The 21190-nt window shown below is 57.6% G+C and overlaps 9 protein-coding genes across 9 annotated transcripts; 5 read left to right on the forward strand and 4 right to left on the reverse strand.

Annotated features, from left to right (window-relative positions):
• Positions 1–1095: 1095 nt before the first annotated feature.
• SPRG_04337 (hypothetical protein) lies at positions 1096–1775 on the reverse strand (the record flags this gene model as incomplete). Its single annotated transcript, XM_012343267.1, has 4 exons — positions 1096–1191; positions 1235–1434; positions 1499–1607; positions 1656–1775. The coding sequence occupies 4 exons, from the start codon at positions 1773–1775 to the stop codon at positions 1096–1098; spliced, it is 525 nt and encodes a 174-aa protein (XP_012198657.1).
• A 1676-nt stretch (positions 1776–3451) lies between these two features.
• On the forward strand, positions 3452–4618 carry SPRG_04338 (hypothetical protein; the record flags this gene model as incomplete). The annotated part of the gene is made up of 2 exons (XM_012343268.1): positions 3452–3611; positions 4497–4618. 2 exons carry the CDS (start codon positions 3452–3454, stop codon positions 4616–4618), a joined length of 282 nt encoding a protein of 93 aa, XP_012198658.1.
• Positions 4619–5136: 518 nt separating this feature from the next.
• Positions 5137–7059, reverse strand: SPRG_04339 (hypothetical protein). The gene is made up of 9 exons (XM_012343269.1): positions 6815–7059; positions 6565–6771; positions 6274–6515; positions 6113–6229; positions 5954–6062; positions 5763–5903; positions 5623–5706; positions 5415–5573; positions 5137–5325 (listed from the first exon to the last, which is right to left on the reverse strand). The coding sequence occupies exons 1-9, from the start codon at positions 7031–7033 to the stop codon at positions 5191–5193; spliced, it is 1413 nt and encodes a 470-aa protein (XP_012198659.1). The 5' UTR covers positions 7034–7059; the 3' UTR covers positions 5137–5190.
• Positions 7060–7838: 779 nt separating this feature from the next.
• SPRG_04340 (hypothetical protein) lies at positions 7839–9197 on the forward strand (the record flags this gene model as incomplete). The annotated part of the gene is made up of 3 exons (XM_012343270.1): positions 7839–8127; positions 8185–8613; positions 8662–9197. The coding sequence occupies 3 exons, from the start codon at positions 7839–7841 to the stop codon at positions 9195–9197; spliced, it is 1254 nt and encodes a 417-aa protein (XP_012198660.1).
• Positions 9198–9734: 537 nt separating this feature from the next.
• Positions 9735–12011, reverse strand: SPRG_04341 (hypothetical protein). Its single transcript, XM_012343271.1, has 13 exons — positions 11755–12011; positions 11656–11708; positions 11514–11612; positions 11338–11470; positions 11174–11290; positions 11032–11127; positions 10900–10986; positions 10808–10853; positions 10483–10763; positions 10349–10435; positions 10178–10294; positions 9941–10134; positions 9735–9893 (listed from the first exon to the last, which is right to left on the reverse strand). The coding sequence occupies exons 1-11, from the start codon at positions 11957–11959 to the stop codon at positions 10224–10226; spliced, it is 1275 nt and encodes a 424-aa protein (XP_012198661.1). The 5' UTR covers positions 11960–12011; the 3' UTR covers positions 9735–9893; positions 9941–10134; positions 10178–10223.
• An 890-nt stretch (positions 12012–12901) lies between these two features.
• Positions 12902–13445, forward strand: SPRG_04342 (hypothetical protein; the record flags this gene model as incomplete). Its single annotated transcript, XM_012343272.1, has 4 exons — positions 12902–13096; positions 13148–13186; positions 13240–13307; positions 13355–13445. 4 exons carry the CDS (start codon positions 12902–12904, stop codon positions 13437–13439), a joined length of 387 nt encoding a protein of 128 aa, XP_012198662.1. The 3' UTR covers positions 13440–13445.
• Positions 13446–13561: 116 nt separating this feature from the next.
• Positions 13562–14202, reverse strand: SPRG_04343 (hypothetical protein). The gene is made up of 4 exons (XM_012343273.1): positions 14053–14202; positions 13922–14011; positions 13771–13869; positions 13562–13716 (listed from the first exon to the last, which is right to left on the reverse strand). The coding sequence occupies exons 1-4, from the start codon at positions 14173–14175 to the stop codon at positions 13609–13611; spliced, it is 420 nt and encodes a 139-aa protein (XP_012198663.1). The 5' UTR covers positions 14176–14202; the 3' UTR covers positions 13562–13608.
• Positions 14203–16928: 2726 nt separating this feature from the next.
• Positions 16929–17506, forward strand: SPRG_04344 (hypothetical protein). The gene has a single exon (XM_012343274.1). The coding sequence runs from the start codon at positions 16972–16974 to the stop codon at positions 17386–17388; it is 417 nt and encodes a 138-aa protein (XP_012198664.1). The 5' UTR covers positions 16929–16971; the 3' UTR covers positions 17389–17506.
• A 1370-nt stretch (positions 17507–18876) lies between these two features.
• Positions 18877–20892, forward strand: SPRG_04345 (hypothetical protein). The gene is made up of 3 exons (XM_012343275.1): positions 18877–18927; positions 18974–19067; positions 19113–20892. Exons 1-3 carry the CDS (start codon positions 18920–18922, stop codon positions 20838–20840), a joined length of 1830 nt encoding a protein of 609 aa, XP_012198665.1. The 5' UTR covers positions 18877–18919; the 3' UTR covers positions 20841–20892.
• The last annotated feature ends 298 nt before the right edge of the window (positions 20893–21190 follow it).

Raw genomic sequence — 21190 nt, forward strand, 5'->3', positions numbered from 1 at the left:
GCAGCGGGCGGCTTTGGATGGTTACGTCGTCGAGCACCATGGTATGGAGGCGCGCTGAGAAAAGAAAAAGTGACGAATGCGAGAGATCCACCGAGCGCCTTGGACTGACCACTCTGCAACGGCGGGATCGAAATCATGGAGTACATGCAGAAACGAATGGCGCCAAGAAAGAAGATAGCGTCAGTCACAGTGCACCCGGCGCCGCGCTGTCTCCTAGTCCCCACTGCCATACGTAGTAAGCCACTACAGTGTATTGCCAAGTACAGCGGCGACCGGCGACGGCGGGACGCTACCATACGGACGCAACGCACGTTACATTTCTGGGCACTTGGTGGGACGCCACGTCATTCGCCTGCGGTTTGGGTGGCTGCACTGACCTTCAAGCCGATCTGCGACATTCAAAATCGTATTTATCGGAAATTTCACGTCGACCGACTCTTGCTTGGAATGTCCAAAACTGAACTCAAGGGGTCGCATTGTGCCGTCGCCATCCAGTTGGACTAGGGCAAAACATGCGTACTGCCGCACTCTATGCCACGCTGGGAACAAGCATTATTGAAGGCTTGCGCTTTTACAACCGTGGACATCACCGTTCCAGGACACGGACAGGTCCGATGTTAGACCGATAAGAATGGTTTTGATTTTCCAGTCTAGTCGAAACACCCGATCGAGCAAGTCGTGCGACTTGACTGCGTTGCGATATATTGCGCAGCCGAAGGCGCGTAAAATTCCGACGCATATCTCATCTTCCATTCCTCATCTCAGCAATCCAAGACGCGACCCATCATGGAACGCTCCGCTACTCGTCGTCGAACCAGCCAGAGACCATCGCTTCGAAATCGGCGTCGTCGTCTTCGGGTCTTTTTTCTACTAATCACAACAACTCATAATCATTCGCATTCTTGCGATCTACCTTGTTTCTTTGACTCGTTTCGCGGCTGGCGCATCGACGCCTTCCGAGTTGATCGGGACGCTGGTTTGGCCGTCGCATTTGGTTGCCCGAACGATTGGAGGCAGCGCTTGATGTCGGGGCGGAGCGCATTCGTCGCACATCTACTTCTGCGTTGTCGACGGTATTACGGCGATAGGGGCGCGTCACCGGAGCCGATCGGCTTCACTTCGCGTCACGTCGTTGCGATGAGCGGAGTAGCACGATAAGAGGAGCTCGACAACGTCCTTGTGGCCACAAAGCTGCACATGCCATTAGTAGCGGACGAGGTAGAATGGCGCGGACACTGGCATAGTAGATCGGAAGGTTGTCGAAGGTGTCGCGCTCGCTCCACGCACTGACGCCATCCTGTAGCCGGGACTTGACGACATCAAGTTGTCCGAGCTTGCATGCGACCCAGATGGTCGGCGTCGCTGGCGGTGCAACGTCCCGGGGTGCCAGAAAGGCCAGAAGCGGCGCCGTGTCGGTGATGCAAATGCCCTTCACTTGTAGTGTGAGATGTTGTGGAGACGACTCGAGTCGCCACCGTGGTGGAGGCCACGCACGCACAGCCGAAGTGCTGCAAGCTACCGAGGAGATCGTCGACGGCAATGCGTAGCCCATACTCGTGGGCCAGCATCGTCGCGATCTCGGCCAGCGGGATCGCGCCCCGTTGGTCCTAGTGACATTTACGTGCTGCAGCAACTCTGTGAATATAGCGTGCTACCGATGCGCATCGCCTCAATGCCAGTGCGAGACGCTCGGTGTTCAAGACATTCGGGTCGTCGTTGTGCTGTTTGAGCAGGAGCCGGCGCCGGTAGACGTGGGCAGACGCACCGCTGCCCATGCTATTGGGACTATACTTAGTCGCCAATCGGCACTCGGTCCGCTACCATGTACATGTACTACTGCACTGAGGCAAGAACGGCGAGGTGTTCTACGTCCGGGCAGTATAGGAAGGCCGTTGAAGAGCAGACTGGACACATGGTCGTCACGCTCGAACTACAAGACGATGTCGATTAGCGCGTGACGCACGACGACGCGCGCCTTGATGACGTGGCAACGCACCCTGCAACGTAAACCGGTTTGTGCAACCGGCTAAGTTTTCCGGCTACACAAACCGGCCTTAAAACTTGGGTCCCAGGGTTAGTCCCAGGGTTAGTCCCATGGATTGATTTCGTTTGAGCAAATTTTGTTTCTAGCTTGTAGACTGACACTAGCATAGCTAGCACATGCATGAACGTGTTTCGCGTTCTCTTCGTTGTTACAACGACTTTACATACGTACTACGTAGTAGGGACTAGCATTCTCCTTCTTCGTTCGAGCGCCGGGCTGTGGCTGCGTAGGCGGCGGCGCATCGTGCTCTTCTGTCGTCGACCTTGCGGCCGTGAGTGAGGCCCATGACGACGCGCTCCGTAAAGTCCTCCAGGCGACGAGATAACTTCTCACTGCACATAGGCTTGCAAAGAGAAAAGCGAGTCCGAGTTGTTGTATGGTAGAGGTCAGGAGGTTAGGAGGATGTTTGACTGGGGCTAGAGGCTCCATGTCCACGAGACCCAAGGGAATAATCTCGCTTGACGAGACCTGCCGTCGTCTCGTTGGTGGTCTTCGGCGAACTGTTTTTACTGGCTTCTATTTCGCGTCGCAGGAAACAAATGCAATTCTAGGAGGACCAAGCGACGGACATGCGTCGAATGAACTCAACAACCTGTTGGAACGAATGGTTTCTAATGCGAGTTTGGAATCATATTTGTACCCGTCGTCAATTGCGAGCAAAGATATATTGAGGAATCCTACAATATATTGTTCGCCTTGTAGCCACCAAACGTGAGCGTCAACAGGAACGGGGATCTCATGCGTCGCTAGACGTTTAGCAAGGGTATATAATCGATGTATCTATTGTATACCCTTGCCGTCCAGGCAGCAATGCTCGTCTCTACCGACGCCATGTCGCCGACCGTCGCTTCAAGAACCCGGCGCTCTCCTTGCTCGAACTTCCCTTGGGCACGCGGTACTATACCACTTGTCGTTGGTGTTCCTCTTAAAGTCCTCGTAATATGCACAATACGTCTACTAATTGCGCCGCAACCCGCCCAATGATGAACCTGGATGCCATGTGTTGCATCATGGTCTCCTCCGTGACGTCAGATCCCACGTCCACGTTATGCATGGAGCCGGAAGGGTAGTACCCGTACCGGTATGTACGACGAGCTACGCTCCTTGTCTCCTACCAGGTCCAGGGCATCAAGTTCGCTGCAGGCTATATAAATTAGAAGAGAACGAGGCCATATCTTGCATCAATTTCGAGTGCGTTTTTGGCGCTGACTGTGGTTTGCGCGCCTGTCAGCTTGTAGTACCTTCAACGATCCAAGATTCGTACCGAATCTTGCACAAGGCCAAGCACTTTACTCGGCGCAGGGTACGTCTGGGCCCGAACCCATCATCCCACCACCTGGTCACACGACAGATCGGTTGTCAGCGCCTGCGAGAAGACACCACTTTTGATTTTTCCGAGCCCACGGCATGATGACGTTTGAGAGCGCGACCCTCGGCAGCGCAGAGGCGCTCCTCCTTCTCTCCAACAACCTCCTTCTGCTTGGCCCGCTCGTCTTCTCGCTCGGTGCCATGGTCGTGCGCGCGTCGCTCTGCTCCCAAGTCGTCTTGCTCCACTGCGACGCCGACAGTGTTGTCTAGCGTTTTGTTATGCGCTTGTTTGTCTTAATGTACTCTGCGTTATTGTCCGTGTTTTCTACCGTGTCTGCCCTAAAGGGACTCGATTCCCTTGCTGCCCACGCGTGTACAGTGTGTGAGCGAGCTCTGGCATGAAGCCGATGAGCAGCAACAAGCACGAAGCTCTCATCGCGCCGTCGTCCCGCGAAGGCACCAGAAGAGATAAAGTCGGCCGAGTGCTACGATCCAACTGGATTCAAAACCATAGAGACACGCTCGAACCGTTCGTAACCGCTGTGCCCCCATATTGAACTATTGTGAATGGCACCATTTGGTCATGATGTTATCTCACGACGTGTTGATGCGGTCGATGCGCTAGCCCTTCTGGCGCAGACATCCTATGCCTCCTACCGCCGGCCACTGTGTCCGCGTCGCCTCGTCGATCGATAGGCAGAGACTACGAGGGTCGGGATCATCCCGGGCGAGGCGGGATGATGATGATGGTGCAGCGGAAAACTAGGGTAGACTCAACAGTGGCATGGCACCCATGCCTTCATGCACAGCCGATGCAGGTGACGCACGTCGCTCCGTCGCTGGTCCAGCGCGTTGGTTCTTGCCCTCTGGTCCGCGACCTCGATCGAAGCGACCACGCATTGCCAACGGCTCTGGCGCGGAAAGCGATTCGTTTCCAAGCCGTCGGTGGAAGGACGAGCTGGCAGGACGAGAAAGAAGCATCTGCACCGATGGGTGTATGCAGGACCGATCGCGCGCGTGTTGACGCCGGTCTTGTCTCTTCGCAGTTCCGGTACCAGAGTGGACGCAGCGTGGCACTCGACAGCCACTTTCTGTATGTCGATCGACGCCAGCGCCGACGCGTCGGCCCTGCTCTTCGTCGTAGCGCTCTCGAGCAACTTGCTTGTGCTCGGTCCGCTCGTCTTCTCGCTCGGCATGATGGTCCTCCGCGCGTCCATTTGCTCCCAAGTCGTCTTGCTCCAGTACGACGCCGACAGTATCGTCTAGCAGCTTGGTCGACCTCGTCTCAAGTCTGCGTTTGGTTGATGCTAGTATGTTGCACCGTCGCGACAGCCCAGACCCATCTACCCTTGTCCCTGGGCTTCACTTAATGCAGGGCAAATCGTCAGGTATTCGCTTCTCTTTGCTGAGGCAGGGACCACCACGTCCTCGCACCGTCGATGCCATGGCCTCGTCTCGTTCATCGACAGCGCAGGGTTCTCCACCGATCAGCAACCATGGCTCCTCTCACTCTCGTCGGCAGAGGCGACGCTGTTCTTATCAAGCAGCCGCGGTGACCACGTCGCAGGTCGTAGGTCGCAGGTCGACATCGTGGCAGTGGCAGATCGCCGGGAACGAGGCCGTGGGCGGCTGCTGCATCAGCGTCAACGGCCATCGCTACGGCCACGAGTGACGGAGACGACCCATCGACGTTGAGACGCCCTCCGTGCAGAGCGCGTCGTCGACCAAAAGGGTCGATCTCATGCCAAAGCGAGACGCTCCTCGCCTTGTACGAGACGCGAGTGGCGTTGTGCAAGGCGCAAGATGGTAGGCAACAAGCATGTGCTTTTATGTCGTTCTTACCCGCGCAGCGACTGGATGTACTTGCGCACCGCGTCGGCGCCGTGCTGCGCGACGGTGAGCTTGTGCTGCGACGCATCGCTCCACGTGAGGACATCGAGATCCCGCGCGTACTGCACGACGGCCGCAAATTCCTACAAAACGAGGAAAACGATGAAAACGATGAAAAAATGAAAAATGCCAAAAATGCCAACAAATCGAAAGCATGGTTCACAATGCGTACCTCCGAGAGCGTGAAGCCTTCGAGGAGCTCGCCTGGCACAAACTGAATCCGGTTGCGTTCGCGTTGCCAGAGGTACAGTTGGTCGGCAATGTTTTCCGGGATCACGGGCGTGTTCTGCACCATCTTGGGGTGCGCGTGCTGCATCAAAAAGTCATAAATCTACACGACAATATTGTTCATTTGCCAAAAACCACCACAAGAACGCCACCTGCTCAGCCGAGATGCCGTGGATGAGCGCCGACCGAATGCTCTCGCGCGTCAAGAAGCCCACCGCCATGTTCTTCAGCCGAACCTACGCGAGATATCAGGTGATGGATGGACAATAATGGTGTCTTGAGATGGACGTACAACAATGTCCACAAACACACTCAGCATCGCAATGTGTAAGCTCGACGACGTGTACGCATAGACCTTGAAGTTGGTCTCGACAATGATGCTAAGGTGCGACGATGACGCGCCGCTGGCCTCGCTTGGCCCTTTGGGGACGGTCTATGCATCGATATCCATCGTGAGCCTGAGATGCCGACGAAGCGAGCTACCGCGGCCTGATGAAAGCTCTCGAGCGACTGGTTCATTTGAATCGCGGGGCGCGTCTGGCCCGCGAGCCCGCCAAAGATGAGGTTGACGGCCAAGCTCGTCGTGTAAAAGCTACGCCATGAATTGGTCCATGGTTCGATCGTCGACATCGATGACGGTACCGTGTTGCGCGCGAGTTGCTGCGGTACAAAAGGCCGAGCTCGACGAGGTCCCCAAGGAGCTGCTGCTGGTTGCGCGTGAGGTCGGCCACCGCGTAGTACTGGTGCATCTGGCAATAACTACGCACTATGGGAGGCTGCTGCTGCTATCGAGGTCGATCTACCTCATCTGGAAGAGGAACTGGAGCATCTCTTCGGCCGACATGACGCCCCGCTTGTCAATGTTCTTGATGTACTCGAGCACGAAGATCCACGTCTGCGCGTGAATGTCCTTGAGCATAAACTCGTAGCCCGTGTCCGTGATATGGAGCTTCCGGCGGTCTTCGGGCGACGCCTGCATGAGCTTCGTCTGTTCGAGGATCTGCACGACCGTATCGGGCGGCGCCTGCACCGCGGTGGACCCGACCTACGCATGGCATGCGGCAACGATCGCGCCACCGACGACGACGAGATACCATGAAGTGCAACACTGCATCCCAGCGCGTGCGCGCATAGTTCTCGAGGTCCATCGCAGCGATCGGCTTCTCGGCCGGCAGCTTTTGCCGGCCGTCTTCCCACGGCGACCCGCCGAGCGAGCTCAGCGCCGTGCGCAGCTGTGCCTGGAAGTGTGTGTTGAGAGCGAGCCCATGCGGCGCCTTGGCCAAGACGCGCAGATGCGAGAGCTACAGCTCATGAGGCCAATCCATGCTCCATGCTGCGCGGTACCTTGTCGATGGCCGCGACCATGGCGTCCGTGGACGACTCGTGCACCCACGAGAGGATCGTATCGCGGGTCGTCTCGCCGGCGGCGAAGAGGAGGCGCATGACGATCTGCTGCGAGAGCGCGGGCAGGCTCTGGAAGACTGCTTGGCACGCCCATGGGTCGTCGAAGAGCCGGTCAACGCTCGCGACGGGCCGCGTCGCGAGGTACTCGAACGCGTTCATCGGATTTCTGCGGCCGCCAACGGGAGCGTTTTAGGTCATTTCGGGCCGTCAAACACTTTAACGCTCATACGTTAAATAGGGTAATCGTGCGTCTGTGGTCGCGACACGATCGTGGCCACCATGGGTCCCACTGCCGCATGCAAGCCACAACGCGCTCGAAGGCTCGTTGTGTAGCTGTCGAGGGGCGGCAACGCAATCGTATCACGTCCCTTGCTTCGTTCCACGTGCGTCGGTGCGTTTAAACACGGTGGTGCAGGTAATATCATATATAGAAGGTTTTAGCCGACTCTCGTCATCCAAACATAGAGGTAATTGTAAAAGGGAGGCAACATACATATACGTTTTAGAGGGTTTTATTTGAAGCGCCAAGTGTCCACCTCGTCTGCGATAGAATGGTATTCCAGACAGTAAGTTGTTAAGGCTATTATCTTATTAATAATAGATAGATACACCTAGAGCTCAAGTCGGTGGTTCGGCTTGCTCTTTGCGGCGCCGTCGTCGTTGTGAGCCCCGTGGTGCATAGAACCGAGCGCGACAAGGCATGTTTGCGAGGCCTCGTGGGCCCTTTACCGGATCCGGATAAAAGAACGCAGATCGATTGGTTTATAATTCTGAGATTTCCGGAGTTAAGCCAATCGGCGCCTGTGATGGCCTCGCAATCCGTCCCGCTTGGCGCCATTTTCTTTGTTGCCACGGACCATGTGCGAGACGACATGCATGGTTATGTGTAGGTCCCTTCTTGAAGCTTGAACCTCGGTATCCTCGGTCTCCGTCCAGCGCCAATCATTTTTCCCTTGCCTTCAAGATGCAATTCCTCCGATCCAGCGTCACCACCACGGCCAAGCGCCTCGGCTGCCGCAACCTCTCGGCCTTGAGCCCGAGCACGATCAGCATCATCAAGGCAACGAGCCCCGTCGTCGCCGAGCACGGCTACACAATTACGAGCACCATGTACGGCACAATGCTGACGAGCGACCCGGCCATCTCGGCGCTCTTCAACCCGAGCCACCAAAAGGTGCTGCCGGGCGAGACCCGCGCGCGCCAGCCGTCGGCCCTCGCGGCTGCCGTCGGCGCGTACGCTGCCAACATTGACAGTACGTTTATGGACCATGGAGGCATGTCAGGCGTGTATTGATGCCATTCGATCGTAGACCTCGGTGTGCTCACGTCGGCCGTCGAGCGCATGGCGCAGAAGCACGTGTCGCTCTACATTTTGCCCGAGCACTATGGCGTCGTGGGCACGCACCTCTTGGCCGCGATCAAGACCGTCCTCGGCGAGGCGGCGACGCCCGAAATTCTGAAAGCGTGGGGCGAAGGCTACTGGTTCCTGGCCGACATTCTTATCGAGCGCGAGCGCAAGCTCCGCGAAGAGAAGGCCGCGTCCGTCGGTGGCTGGGAAGGCTGGCGCGACTTTGTCGTGGCCAAAAAAGTGCACGAGTCGGATGAAATCACGTCCTTTTACCTTCGCCCGGCGGACGGCGGCTCGGTTGTCGGGTTTGAAGCCGGGCAATACGTCGGCCTTCGCTTCGACACGCCCGAGTTTACGACGCAGCGCAACTACTCGCTCTCCAACGCCCCCAGTACACCACACTTCTTGTCTTTGGATCGAATGACATTATTGTCACTAGACGCGAATGAATACCGCATCACGGTCAAGCGCCAAGCGCCGCTGAGCGAGGGCGGACCTGTCGGTCAAGTCTCGACGTACCTGCACGACTCGCTTCGCGAAGGCAGCGTCGTCAAGGTCGGCGTGCCCTGCGGCGATTTCTTCCTCACGGTCGACCACGACAAGCCCATTGTGCTCTTGAGCGGCGGTGTCGGCGTGACGCCGCTTGCGTCGATGGTCGACGATCTCCTTCTGAACCAGAAGTGCGCGAACCAAATCACGATGCTCAACGCGGCGCGGAGTCCGTCGGTCGAGGCGCTGCACGACACGTTCGTCGCGCGCGCGGCCACGCACGCGAACTTCAAGTTCCACGCGCTGTATGACACGGCTGTGGACGCGGCGGCGCTCGAGCGCATCGTGCCCAACAAGGACGCACACTTTTACTTCTGCGGTCCGCCCGGCTTTATGCACGCGATCCAAACCATCCTCCGCGGCTGGAAGGTGCCCGAGGACCACATGCATTTCGAGTATTTTGGCCCGCACAAGGAGGATGCGTAATCTTCATAATATCGTTCATATGTGGTGTCGACTTGAATTCATTGGTTGTCCCCCTTTCTTTCCCGAAAATGCAGTGCGGGTAGGGTCCAGCTGTTTGGCCACACCTCCGTGAAAGCGTATTATTACAGCGTCGATCAAGGGACTATTGTCTCGTTCCCTTGGCGTCGATGAACCTAGGATGATGAGCCATCCTTGATCTCAGCCACGCGCGTGAACCACAGTCGCAGGAGTGCCGCAGCTGTGACTTCGGCGTAGACCTGACGCAGGACAAGTGGCTCGGCTACGATTGTAGACGCCTTCACGTGTGGCCCCGTGCCGAGCCAAACTCCCAAGCCGCCATGGCTGGTTCAACTACACAAGGTGACCACGCCGTTGACCGAGACGACGCCCGCCGAAGCCTGCTGCCGTCGTGCCCGGCATGCAGCTTCTGACTGGCCATCTGGGCGTCGATGAAGACTTCTATGAGACGCCATCTGCCACAGCCGAGTAGCCGAGCTCTGACGCCATCGACAGGGCTTCCGCCACGAGCAAGATACACCAACGAGAGGGTTCATAGCATTGGTCAACGTCTGTGCTTCGAGTTTCAAGGCTGCTTGGTGGGTGCGGCGGTGGCCGGCAAGTCCATCTTGAGTGCATTGTCGAGGAGCATCTCATTGATCGCTGCACCATCGTCCCGCAGCACAAGTCCCGGTGCTCCTACGGCATGCGTTGATCGTCATTGCCATACAACGGGTGTCATGTACCATCGGCAAGGCCGAGACGCTCTGGCGGGCTCGACGGGGCGCTCGACGGCCGCACGAGCATAAAACTCTCCGTCTCATTCTCCACATACGCTGGAATCCGCGCCCGCAACGTCGCGTCCAGCAGTCGGTTGTTGTCTCGAATGCGCACCGAGACGTACTGCCGGGTCACGCTCGCTACCTGGTGCGTAATCGTGCTAGAAACACCATGAACAAAACGTCGTGGGTTCGAGGCCGCACCTGACGTATTGCTGCAGGAGTTGTTCGACCGAGCCTTGGTCGCGCATCATTTTTTCAATGAGTTTTTGCAGCCCGACCACTTTTTCTTGCTTTCTTCGCTTGCTTCCGAGGATTTGGCTAACATCACGCCATGACGTCGTCGGTCCACTCGTGTGCAGACAAGTTGTGTACCACATGCCATGTCGAGGAGCGCCAATTGTTCCGTGACGGCCTTCATGTCGTGCAGAATCTGCTTGACTTGGGCTTGCGTGAGGCCGGCTACCAAAATATGCTTGAGACAAGGCAGGTGCGACCTTTTAACAGACCTGCTTTGTCGACTTTTTTCGTGCTGGCGTTGGCGACGACGTTGGCCTGGAGCTGCGTGACGTGCGTGACGAGCTTGTCGATCTGCTCTTGGTACGGCGGCAACGTGCCATGCCAATTGCCCCCGACCGACTCGAGCTGTTGGAGCCACTCGACGTGGTTCTCAAACTGCTGGTTCATGCGGGCCTCCAGTGCCATGCGGTGCTTCGCTTCCTGTGACACCTTGTCCTCGAGCCACTGCTTGGTGTTTTGGAGACAAATGTCCGTCTCGCTCGAGACCAAACTACGCGTCCACTTGAGTGCCGCTTCGAGAGGACAATAGTGTACCTCAAAATGTCGTCGTACTGCATCGACGTCATCGACTTGAAGCGACCTGCGCACGCGTTGCACGAAGAGTACGTCGACAGTATATAGTCTACCATCCATGTCTTGGGCAATGTGCTGCTCGGTCGACGCCATGGCAACCGAGATCTGCTTGTTCATGGCCGTCTCGAGCTTGAGTGTCGCTACAGGATCCTCAGCCTCGCCGCTTCTGGTCGCGCAACAGGTACCAGCGTTGAGCTTCGAGTCAAACTCGTCGCGCAGTTCTTGCAAAAGTGGCTTTGGAAGCGCGATACCCCCGGCCTTGCCACTGCCATTTTTGCCCGCTACTTTCGTGCGTGAGATGCGAGGCTCAAGAGAACGGCCACGTACTCGGCACGGTACCCAGCGACTTGCACAGCTGCGCCATTTGTGACTGGAATGCGCTCTGCCGGCCTTCGAGTGTCGAGACACGGTCCATGACAGCCGCCACTTCCTTGGACTCTTTGGCTACGGAGGCCCGCGTGAGATGCATCCTGAATGCTGCGTGGGCGTACGCGAAGCAGACTTGTCCGCGGCCGGCTGACTCTGGAGCGTTTGAATCTGACGCTGCATGTCGAGCACCATCTGCCGCAACTCGGAGACTTCGTCGCTGCAGTTGCACGCGCCCGTCACGCCCTGCGCCTGCGCCTACATTCGTTTGAGCTCGTGCATCGACGTCGTGGCGACGTACGATGGGCTTGAGCTGGCGGCGCATGCTCGACCCAATGGCCTCGACAAGCTCCGAGACCTTGGTGTCAATCATGTCGTTGGCAAAGAGGTCGGCGCGCTCCTACTCGCATCGTCATAGGATTGCATTCTCGTCGATTGCGTACAAAGCCCAATGGCGGGCGCGTCGAGCCGATGACGCCATGCATGAGCGACGGGCCTACGCACAGTAGCATCGCAATCGCGTCTCGCCATGACTCGCCTACCGCCCGAGGTCGACGAAGGCGGCGGTGGCGGCGGCTGGTGGCCAAGATCCAAGAGGCCAACGTCGTAGAGGCCGGTGGCTGCTTGGTGGAACGGGCCAGCGTAGTCGTTCATGGCGAGGTTGGAGGCGGAGAAGGTGTGGTGCGACGGCGAGCTGCTCCACGTTCCGCGCGTGTTCTGCATGTTGAGAGGTTTCTTGCCGCCCATGGTCGTCGACTTGGACACTGCGGTCGCGCTGGTGGTGGTGGCCGGATTGAGCTTATACCAACCGAATGTTTCAGCGCCAACCGGTTAACCTGGGTCATTCATCCGGACGCGTGGTCGACCATACAAACCCCAAGTGATTTTGACACGACCAATGCGTCGTCCCCACGTCGATTGCGCACGGTAAGTTGGCGCTGGAGAGACCAGGATGACCTGGTGCATGAGCGCGTGCCGTCACTGATTGGCTCGCTTGTCTTGCACCGTCAGAAGAAAACCGCGCTCAGGGAGAGGTACAAGCGCAAGCGGTGCAAGTGAGAGCGTCTCGTCGTGCTTGTGCAGCGCTATCTCTTGTCTGCCGGTCGTCATGGCAGCGCCGTCGCACCAAGCAGCGTGCGTGGAAGAGATTGGTCGCGATGGCCATCACGACCAAGACCATTGTATGCAGCAGTGACGCACAGGACATGATGCGCTCGCCCGTCACCGGGGACACCCATGGCTTCGAGCGAAGGGGCGTGCATGGGTGCAAGACGAGCCGCTGTGTTGGAATGCGACGACTCCTCTCGTGTTTTTATAGCAGCTTTGTCCATAGACCATTGCTTCGGGTAGATAGCATGTACATAATGTCCTTGGCTGACCCATCACCGTCGCGTTGTTGAAGTGGGTGCAAAGTGTCGTCGTATAAGATCGCTCCCACCTTCAAGTGGTCGTGCTTCAACAAGATCATATCCGATGCGCCATCATCCGCCGGTGAACGGTTCCATGCTTCAGAGTCTGCGCGAGTTCCTTTGACCAGGGCCCAGCGCCGTCGAGCTGCTGAGCTGCTGTGGGGGTAGTCGTGAGGTCGATAGCCCTTGCTTGGTGGTGATGCGTGTCGGTTTGGCCATGCTCTTTGAGATTTGTCGTGGCGCTTCGTATCCGGACGATCGCACAGTGCGATCTTCCAGCATGTGGCGTACAAGCATCTTCACCGCGCTCGTTGGTGGCGCGCTCGCGGCGGTGCTCACACGCGAAGAATGCACATCGCTGGGGCTCGATGCGGCGGCCATTGACTGCGACAGCTGCCGCGACGATGCCGCGACGCGCGGCGACTGCCTCGAGTGCTGCACGCCACGAACAACCTATGCGTCGGCGCAGCTCTGCGTTTGCTCCTGATCGCTGCGCCGGTACCCCGAGGTCGTCCAGCTCGTACAGAACCATGGCCAATGGTCGCTGCCTGGCTTCTCGGTGCAGGTACTCTAAGCTCCCACCTGCGTCTTCGAATCGCGATCGCTGATGACGTGTAGTACGAACACGGCCAAAAGCCTCAAGTGCTCTTCTACGACAGCGCGGGTGCCATGCAAACCAAAGTCGAGTACGTCGTCCATGACCTTGCTCAAGACACATCCAAGCGCTGCGTAGGGTCGAATCCTGGAAGGAGAGCTCTATCCGCGATTACGTGGCACTCCTTCTCGCGCCGAATCGCGCCGATCGCGACGAGCTCTAGACCCTGTAGCCGCCACTGTAATGACGGTGCTTTTATCAACCCGCAAGAAGCGGGCTACTAGCACTCGAGACCACGCGTCTACAACATGGAGCTTTCTCATGCGCATCTTTCTCTTCCTTGGCCGCATTGGGCCATCGAAAAGGCCTGTACAATTAGGTATCATATGAGGCTAGGTACGCTTGGGCGTGCATGGTGGCTGGGGCGTGCGCAGCGTAAACTTGGAGAGGTCGACCTCCTTGGTCAGCGGCTTGGTCGGGGTCTGTCGCAAGACGCCCTCCTGCTCGCGTTCATAAGCTGGGTTGTTGAGATACGAGTACTACGCAAGTCGTACCGGCGTCAAGGAGCGCGAGAGGCGCCGCACGATTGAGACGTGCGAAGCACTCGCACTCAGCTCTGGCACGTCGTCAACCTCGGGCCCGGGCGCTGGCACCTAGTATGTCCTTGTAGTACATTGTCGTCATGTAGTGACGAAGGGATCGCACCGCTTCGTCGCCGACTTGGAGCTCTTCGTCGCACACGACGCGCGTGATGCCCGACGAGAGCGCGGGCACCGGGATGAGCTTGTGGAACGCCTGTCCCTTTATGTGAGCCGACGACATGGCAGAAGCAAGACCTGCAGCAAATCGAACTCTTCGCGGCTCAAGACGACGTCGTGCTGGCGATTGTTGCCATGGCCCGCGACGCTCTCGTCGTCGTCGTCGCTCTCGGTCACGCGGGTGGCCGCCAACCGACTCATGGTTTCGCAACTTGGTCGTTACGCAAGCTACTACTACATCGGGAACCGTGGTGGTTTGAGAATAGCAAGGTCGCCGAGCGACCGAGGTACAGAGCAGGGATGCTCGATGCTCTCTCTCGAATGCAAGTCAATGGCTTGTTTTCATGTATAGCAGCAAAGGGAATGGCTCATGCCCACGCGTGTACAAGCCCACGAAAGACTGCTGGTGCACCGGTAGTGCGCCCACCCACCGTGTTCTGCTGCCAACACGCTCTACCTTCCGCTGGAAATCGCGATGCTTTGACGGAAAGGTGGTTAATATATACTATAGTACTAAATCATCGATTCTATACCCTGGATAGAAGGCTGTGTGCGCGAGCCGTTCGAATGCGCGCGGCGGTGTCGCCAGCGTTCTTGCCATCGAGACGACTCCCAAGACGGCGTCCTGTGGATCCTTTGGCTGCATGACGACGCGCGCGAAGAGACCCAACCTTCCATGTCGATGGTGGCGGCGTCGAATTCGGTTCCAGATCGTCGTATGGCTCGCGGGACGACGCCGCCGTCGGCTACTTCGAAAGCGACGGGTCATGAGCTTGTTTGTATATCCAGCTGTTGCCGTCGCGTCTCGTCCGGGCTTCTAGAAGACACGGAGCTTCTAGAATGCACTCGGCATGAGTAGCAGACGCCACCTCGTAGGGCCACCCAAGGACGACGCGTTCAAGGAATGTCGACTTCGAGTGGCTTCACGTCGAGAAAACAGCAGCGCTGGCCTGTTAAAAGACGGGCAGCTATCATCGTACCCTCACGCAAACCTGGTCCTGTAAACTGGAAGCGAGTGATTCCTGATCTTGGGGCCTGCAAGCGACCTACAGAACCGGCCAATGGAACAATGGTTTCTTCGAGTGGTTGTGTACCAAAGCCATCATTTTTCTAGAAGAGATCCTATCAACTCGCTTGGCTTAAGTGCCTTACATGACCCGCGCGAGATATATATTTTTGGGATCTCCGCTGCGATGCATTTAAATCCAAGCAACCAGTAGCAAGCGACAGGTAACAACTCAAAATTTCCAATTCGCAGCTCGGCGTATAGCGAGACACGGGGATGGTGGAGGGAGCAGTTGCGACCATTCGAACGCTTCGGATTTGATCCATGCGTCATCGATCTGCGCACCTGCGGCCGATGTCGCCGATGATCGTCCATTTTTGACGCCAGTTTAATCCTAAAAATGTGACAAAAGATTCTTTCGAAGATTCAGTGCGGCGAGTAGCCAAAAAGGGGTCCGGACGCGACAGCCCTGCCATAAACGGATCGCGTTTCCGCCAATCATCGACGCGCTTGCGACGGGACGCCCGCGCACGCGTGGCCGCGATGGATCGGTCGCTCGTGTGGCGTGTGCCGCCTTTGGCGTGGTGCGAGTGACGCCACGCGCTGGCTCGTGGTGCCGTCCGTCGCACCACGTCGAGGGTACAATCGTAACAAGGCAGAGAGCCCTCTTTGCACCCCGCCTACAGTGGCCATTCTACGCTAGTATTCGACCTACACAAAAGACAGCGTTTGCTAAAACACGATCGTGGATTACTTCAACCTCCCATGCGCATTGCACGCGGCTCGCGCTTGTTTGCGCAACGCCGATACACCTGCTAAAATGAATATATTCTGCTTTCGTATTCTTGAATTTGACTTTTGGCGGTATATTGAGCTGCGGAAACAAATCACCTGTCGCAATGCATGTTGCTCTCTGGGTGCTTGCGGCGTCGATGTGCTGTGGGGCAAGAAACCGGGCTGGGCCACGAGGTACACCTCTCGAATGTGACGATCCCGAGGCCGCACCGTGGGATACGACCACGGTATGGGCGCCGCGCGCATGTTTGTGCACCACAGCAGTGAAGCCAACTCAAGCTCTGTCAAGGTTTGTTGGGTGGTTCGCGTACTGTTTTCAAATCAATCAGAGCGCCGTGCCACTCTGCCTTGCCAATACCAAATGCGGCGCCTGAGAACGCTTGAAGTTTCTATTGCGCGACTGGCGCGTCGGATGCTCCCAGCTTGGTGCAATCCTCCCAGGCCACCAAGGTACAGTTTTTTGTTTTTTTTCGGCCATGGCGGGCTCTCAGGATGGGACGAGCCGGCCGTCGCAGTGTTGCTTATGTGCTTCTGTCAAGTGGCAAGGGGCTGCGATCGCCCGTGCGCCAGCCGTGCCCACGTGGCGACCGCGGTGTGCACCCTTTTTTGACACGTGGACCCTTGCATTTTCTTCGCACCGTCACGGACTGTAACGGTCAGATCCTTGCCGGCGGCCACCAATCAAATGCAACAGCGTCTCGCACATCCCATCGAATCTTCGATCGAACGAAGATGCGACATACAAAGCCCTTTTCAGCACACAACTGGTCGGCCACGATCGACAACACCGCGTCAGCCCAAGCGACGACCAATCGCATCCACACCATCTCGTCGGCGCCCCTAGGACGTACACGCTGCCATGGTCGAATCTCTCGCATCTCCGCCCGCGACCCACAACATTCCAGTTCACATGGGTGCTACCAAAAGCTGCTCTACAAGTGCAATCTGGGCGTCTCCAGTCGAGCGTGCTGGACCATGCATGCATCGGACAGGACAAGTGACGTGCATGGACCGTGCCTTTGGCTCGGGTGTGTGTCGCCAGCAACCAACTGGTCCGTCGCACGTGTACAAAAAAAGCCCGACCAAATAAAAACACGCGCCAGGCGTACACCCTTTTTTGTCGAGCCCAGGTGCTCCGTCACGTGCGGGTGCCAGTTTTGAATTTGCTCTCGACCGAGCCAACCTCGTCCTACACCATGTGGCATCTTCCCAGCCTGCCCGAGCCCATGCTGGCCGCGCCACGCACGCTCCTCGACGCCGACTCGTTCGACGAGGAGTTCAAGACGCTCTTCAAGCAGACGTTGCAAAAGCCGACCTCGAGCTACGTCGATGTCTTTGCCTACGACGACGACATCACCACGACCGGGCCTGCGTCGCCGGTCGCTGCCGACGACATTGATTGCTTCTTCTTCAGCACGTACTCGCAGCCGATCGAGATCGACTACCGCCGTCGGCGAACGTGCTCCATGGAGAGCTACGAAGACCGCGACTTGCGCCTGCGCCGCCGCGTCGCATACGAAGACGACGACGACGAAGATACGCTCTTGCCGTCGTCCAAGGCGACCCGCGCGCTGGACGACGACGCCGACGACATCTTCTTGCTCGAGCTCTAAGCCCATCGCTGTAGTCGTTAGTAGTAGTTTAGTCGTCGAGCCACCGATCGATAGCGCATCATCACGTCCCCTTCGCCGTACCTAATCCATCTCTTATTTATCCTCCTCTTCCACTCGACTACCATCCATTCGATGTAGCGCGTCCATGGCGTCGGCGGTCCGCAGCCACTCGTCGGTTCACGCGCGTCCATGGCGATCCCACGGAGCACAAGGTCGTCGTGTCCATGCCCCGGTGTCGCTGCGCCGCCACGCTCGGTGTCTTTCATTGGCTAAAATACATGCGAGCGACGATTGGGATTGGTCTAATTTATCGAATGTTGCCACACAAGCGCAAATCGTAGCGCGCGTCCAACGGTTCGATATTTCGGCATCTGGTCAGCGCACCTGCGATGCACCTCTGCGTTTCTTAGTCCAAGGCGGTGCACCAAGTACTGTGGCGAAGCTTGTTGTTTGTATGCTCCGTTGCCTGCAAACTACGTGCGTCTTTGCGACGCGACAGGCTGCCTGTCCATCGCATGCACGCACAACGATGTACTAGCATGGCTTCCTCCATGCGCGAGCTGAGCAGCGCTCGTCTGCGCGAGCTTTTCTTGAAGCCCGCGTGAAGGACCACTGACGGCGCAGCTGAAACTCCCACGGATTCAACTTTGTCACTTGCTGAGATCGATCGGTGTCTCGGCGCGGGACGAGGCAGCCTTCTTCGTCACAAGGCACTGACTCGCCAATCAGTCGCAACCAGTAGTGGCTGAGCGTGGGGTTGCAGTAGCTCCCGAGTGCTACGTTTTCAATGTTCTTGAAGTGCTGGAGTGCACGAAGAAGGTCGCAACTGCGTTGGTCCGAGCTAGCAAACAGCCTCGCAGCCAAGACCTTCAATGAACATCGAATGACCTTCGCGTTTCTGAAGCACGGTTGCTGAGCTCGCTGCCCAGATTATAGAGAGACCTTTGTAAAGTGATGATTGGTTTCAGAAGAAGATCGGATACGTTTCGACCTTTCATCAGAGCAAACACATGAAATGGAAGGGTATCCAAGAAGCTGGAATCGAGAGGATCATCGTGCGATGGGATCTTTGCCTCTGGAGGAAACTGAGGACTGCCTTGCAGTTGCGTGGAGGGAGAAGACACTATGTCGGGGCGTCCTCGGCGTGTGCATCAGTGAGCATAAATCCCATCTGCAGAAAAGTTATTGAGCCGGTAGCAAGTGCAATGACACCGGACGCCCTCTTCTGTCAGCCGCGTTTTGATATATCGCCCGACGCTCATATTCATACTAGTAGGCCGACGCTCTTGTTGCAGGACCCGACAGCGACAACAAATTCCCTGCATCAAGATCGATGCAACTTCAACTTATCCGGATATTCAATGTTTTACTGACTCGTTTCGTATCCGGATGGACGAAACTCCCTCTTTGCCATCCTTTAGACAGTGTAAAACATGAATGACCCCTTGCACTCAATTCTGGGGGGCTATGCCCGTTGTAGCAAGGGAAATTCCCGACCTGTCTCTGCCAGAGAAGCGCCGCCATCGCCATCATGTCGGCGTAGGTGCTGCCAGCGCATGGACCATCATGACTCATGCTTCCGTAGGGTCCATGACACGGGCGGCCTCGTGGGCATCAAGGTCCTCGTGCCCCACGCTGGCGACGTCGTCGCCTTCGACGCCGAGACGCAGCGCTACGAGGTGCGTCGCCGCTCGCCGCCACCTCGCGCTCACCTCCCGGCATAGGTCCGCTTCGTCACAGGCCTCGTCATGAAGCTTCCGCGCGACGAAGTGCTCAATCTCAATCAAATGTCTGTGGCCATGCAGCAGCCGCTGGTCGTGCAGCATCCGCTGGTCGGGACGTGTGTCGTCAAGCGCTTCAACACGACTTTAGTTCGTGGCACCGTGCAGCAGCACGATCCGCACTGGAATGTGTTTGAAGTCCTCTACGACAATGGCCTGCGCGACCACGTCGCGGAAGAGTACATCCGCGCGCACCCGTATGTGCCCGTCGTCGTCAAGGTCGAACCGCCCGACGATTGCATCGATCTCACTCTCTCCGACGACGAGACGCCAATCAAAACCGAGCAGCCGCCTCGGTTGCCTCCATCGCTGGCGCCTCTCGACGTGTTGCCGGTCGCGTACAAGCCTCCGTCGGCGACTCCAGTGGCCAGTGTTGCGCCCACTCCTGCGCCTCCTGTGGCCAATGTCGCATCCTTCGTGCCAGCGATCAAAGTCGCATCGCCAGAGCACCGCGTTGTCGAGTGGAGCGGGTCTGAGAGCGATGTGTCGCCACCGCCAAAGCAGTTTACGCGGCTGACCAAAGCCAAGCCACGCCAACTAAGAAAGGCTGGACGACGACGGCGCTTCTCCGAGTCGTCCGACGCGTCGTCGCCTGCAGATGAAAGCACGAGCGACCAAGACGCGTCCTCCTCCTCGTCGGACGAGGAGGAGGAGGAAGATCCCAGGGCCATCAAGGACGAACTGGCTGCCACATTGTTGAAGCCCGTCGAGAAGAACCGACGAGCGCACTGCCATGTCCGTCATAAGAAAGCAAATACGGAAGCCATTGACACCGCTCGACGACGGAAACAAGCCAAGCGCACCGAATGCACACCGCCGCCGTCACCCGTGTCGGAGCCCAAGCGCCAGAAGAAGACGGCGGCGGCGAGCGTGCCAGAGCTTGCACGGCCGCGCAGTAACGTGCGTCAGCTCAAGCCGCGACCGCCCGATGCATCGCCAACGGCGAGCAAGCCATCGAGAAAGGACGTGACGCTGCCACTCGTGACGCCCCAGGACATGGACACTGAGTTTACGATCCCAAGGAAGCAAGCGAGCAGCCAGCCGCCAACGACCCACGACGCAAATTCGCGTTCAAAAGCAAAGTACACCGCCGGCATCTTCCACACACCAAGTTGTAAGCCCCACCAACGGCCTGCGGATCGAGCCCATGGGCCACGTGGTAGTATTGCATCGACACACAACACAACGCGCGCATTCGAACCTCACAAAACGCCCATGCGCCAGAAGAAGAAGAAGCTGCCACCAGCGCTGCCTGCCGGCTGGGATACGGCGTCCAACGCCTCGAACCGTAGCACGGCGTCGCATATTACATCCAATTACAGTGGGCAGCCGTTGGCGAGCCCACGGCCCGTCATGTCGAAGCCCGTGCCTAATTTCACCGCCCAAGGCCGCGTTGCTACCAAGGGGCTCATGCCCGATTACGAGCTCAAGAAAGTTGCCCTGGCAGCGGAGCGCCAAAAGAGCAGTGCGCAATTGGCGCCTGCGAGCAGCGAAGGCCGCTTCGTCGCTCTCGGCCGCAAGCACCAACCCAAGTTTGTACCGCGCCGACCCAGCAAGGACGACGTCACGGCCGCGCCGTTCGAGGTCCCAACGGCATCCCCCGAGGCGGAGCCGCCGCGCTACTTGGCGCGCGAACCACGGCCGATTGACGAGTTTCGCGTCTCGGTCTAAAGCTGCCGCATCGTAAGATTAAGAAAGGCCTACTAGTATAAGCGTATGTCGTATATTTGGTCTAGTCCATTATTGGCTCAGTGAAAGAGAGATACTACGTCTGACGATTATCAACGTCAAGCAACAACAAAGTACTGGTTGTAAGCTCAGTGCAGGAAGGTTTGTCGCAGACGTGCCCGGAGGTATCAGACAGCGTCGTCGTGCGTGGGGACAAGCGTCAACGATCGCCTCGGTCCGCTCGGTTCAACGCTCCTTGTTCGGCGCCAGGGCGGTCACGTTCGTGAGGTCGTGAGGCGCTTCTTGAACGACGGAACAGTGAAAGCTCATTCGAAATCGACTTACTTCAACCA

This window comes from Saprolegnia parasitica (assembly GCF_000151545.1).
Source record: "Saprolegnia parasitica CBS 223.65 unplaced genomic scaffold supercont2.13, whole genome shotgun sequence".
In the NCBI taxonomy this organism is placed as follows: domain Eukaryota; phylum Oomycota; class Saprolegniomycetes; order Saprolegniales; family Saprolegniaceae; genus Saprolegnia; species Saprolegnia parasitica.

Bases quoted from the DNA above. Each gene is read 5' to 3' on its own strand.
- SPRG_04339 (XM_012343269.1), bottom strand. From the start codon at position 7,033: ATGAACGCGTTCGAGTACCTCGCGACGCGGCCCGTCGCGAGCGTTGAC. The intron at 6,063-6,112 runs GTACCGTCATCG...TTCATGGCGTAG, and splicing joins AGCAACTCGCGCGCAACACG to CTTTTACACGACGAGCTTGG. The intron at 5,574-5,622 runs GTGGCGTTCTTG...ATTGTCGTGTAG, and splicing joins ACGGCATCTCGGCTGAGCAG to ATTTATGACTTTTTGATGCA.
- SPRG_04343 (XM_012343273.1), bottom strand. From the start codon at position 14,175: ATGAGTCGGTTGGCGGCCACCCGCGTGACCGAGAGCGACGACGACGAC. The intron at 14,012-14,052 runs GTCTTGCTTCTG...ATAAAGGGACAG, and splicing joins AAGAGTTCGATTTGCTGCAG to GCGTTCCACAAGCTCATCCC. The intron at 13,870-13,921 runs GTGCGATCCCTT...AGGACATACTAG, and splicing joins TCCAAGTCGGCGACGAAGCG to GTGCCAGCGCCCGGGCCCGA.
- SPRG_04345 (XM_012343275.1), top strand. The intron at 19,068-19,112 runs GTGCGTCGCCGC...CTCCCGGCATAG, and splicing joins CCGAGACGCAGCGCTACGAG to GTCCGCTTCGTCACAGGCCT.
- SPRG_04344 (XM_012343274.1), top strand. From the start codon at position 16,972: ATGTGGCATCTTCCCAGCCTGCCCGAGCCCATGCTGGCCGCGCCACGC.
- SPRG_04341 (XM_012343271.1), bottom strand. From the start codon at position 11,959: ATGGGCGGCAAGAAACCTCTCAACATGCAGAACACGCGCGGAACGTGG. The intron at 11,128-11,173 runs GTACGTGGCCGT...GCACGAAAGTAG, and splicing joins GTCGCTGGGTACCGTGCCGA to CGGGCAAAAATGGCAGTGGC. The intron at 10,987-11,031 runs GTACCTGTTGCG...AGGATCCTGTAG, and splicing joins TGACTCGAAGCTCAACGCTG to CGACACTCAAGCTCGAGACG.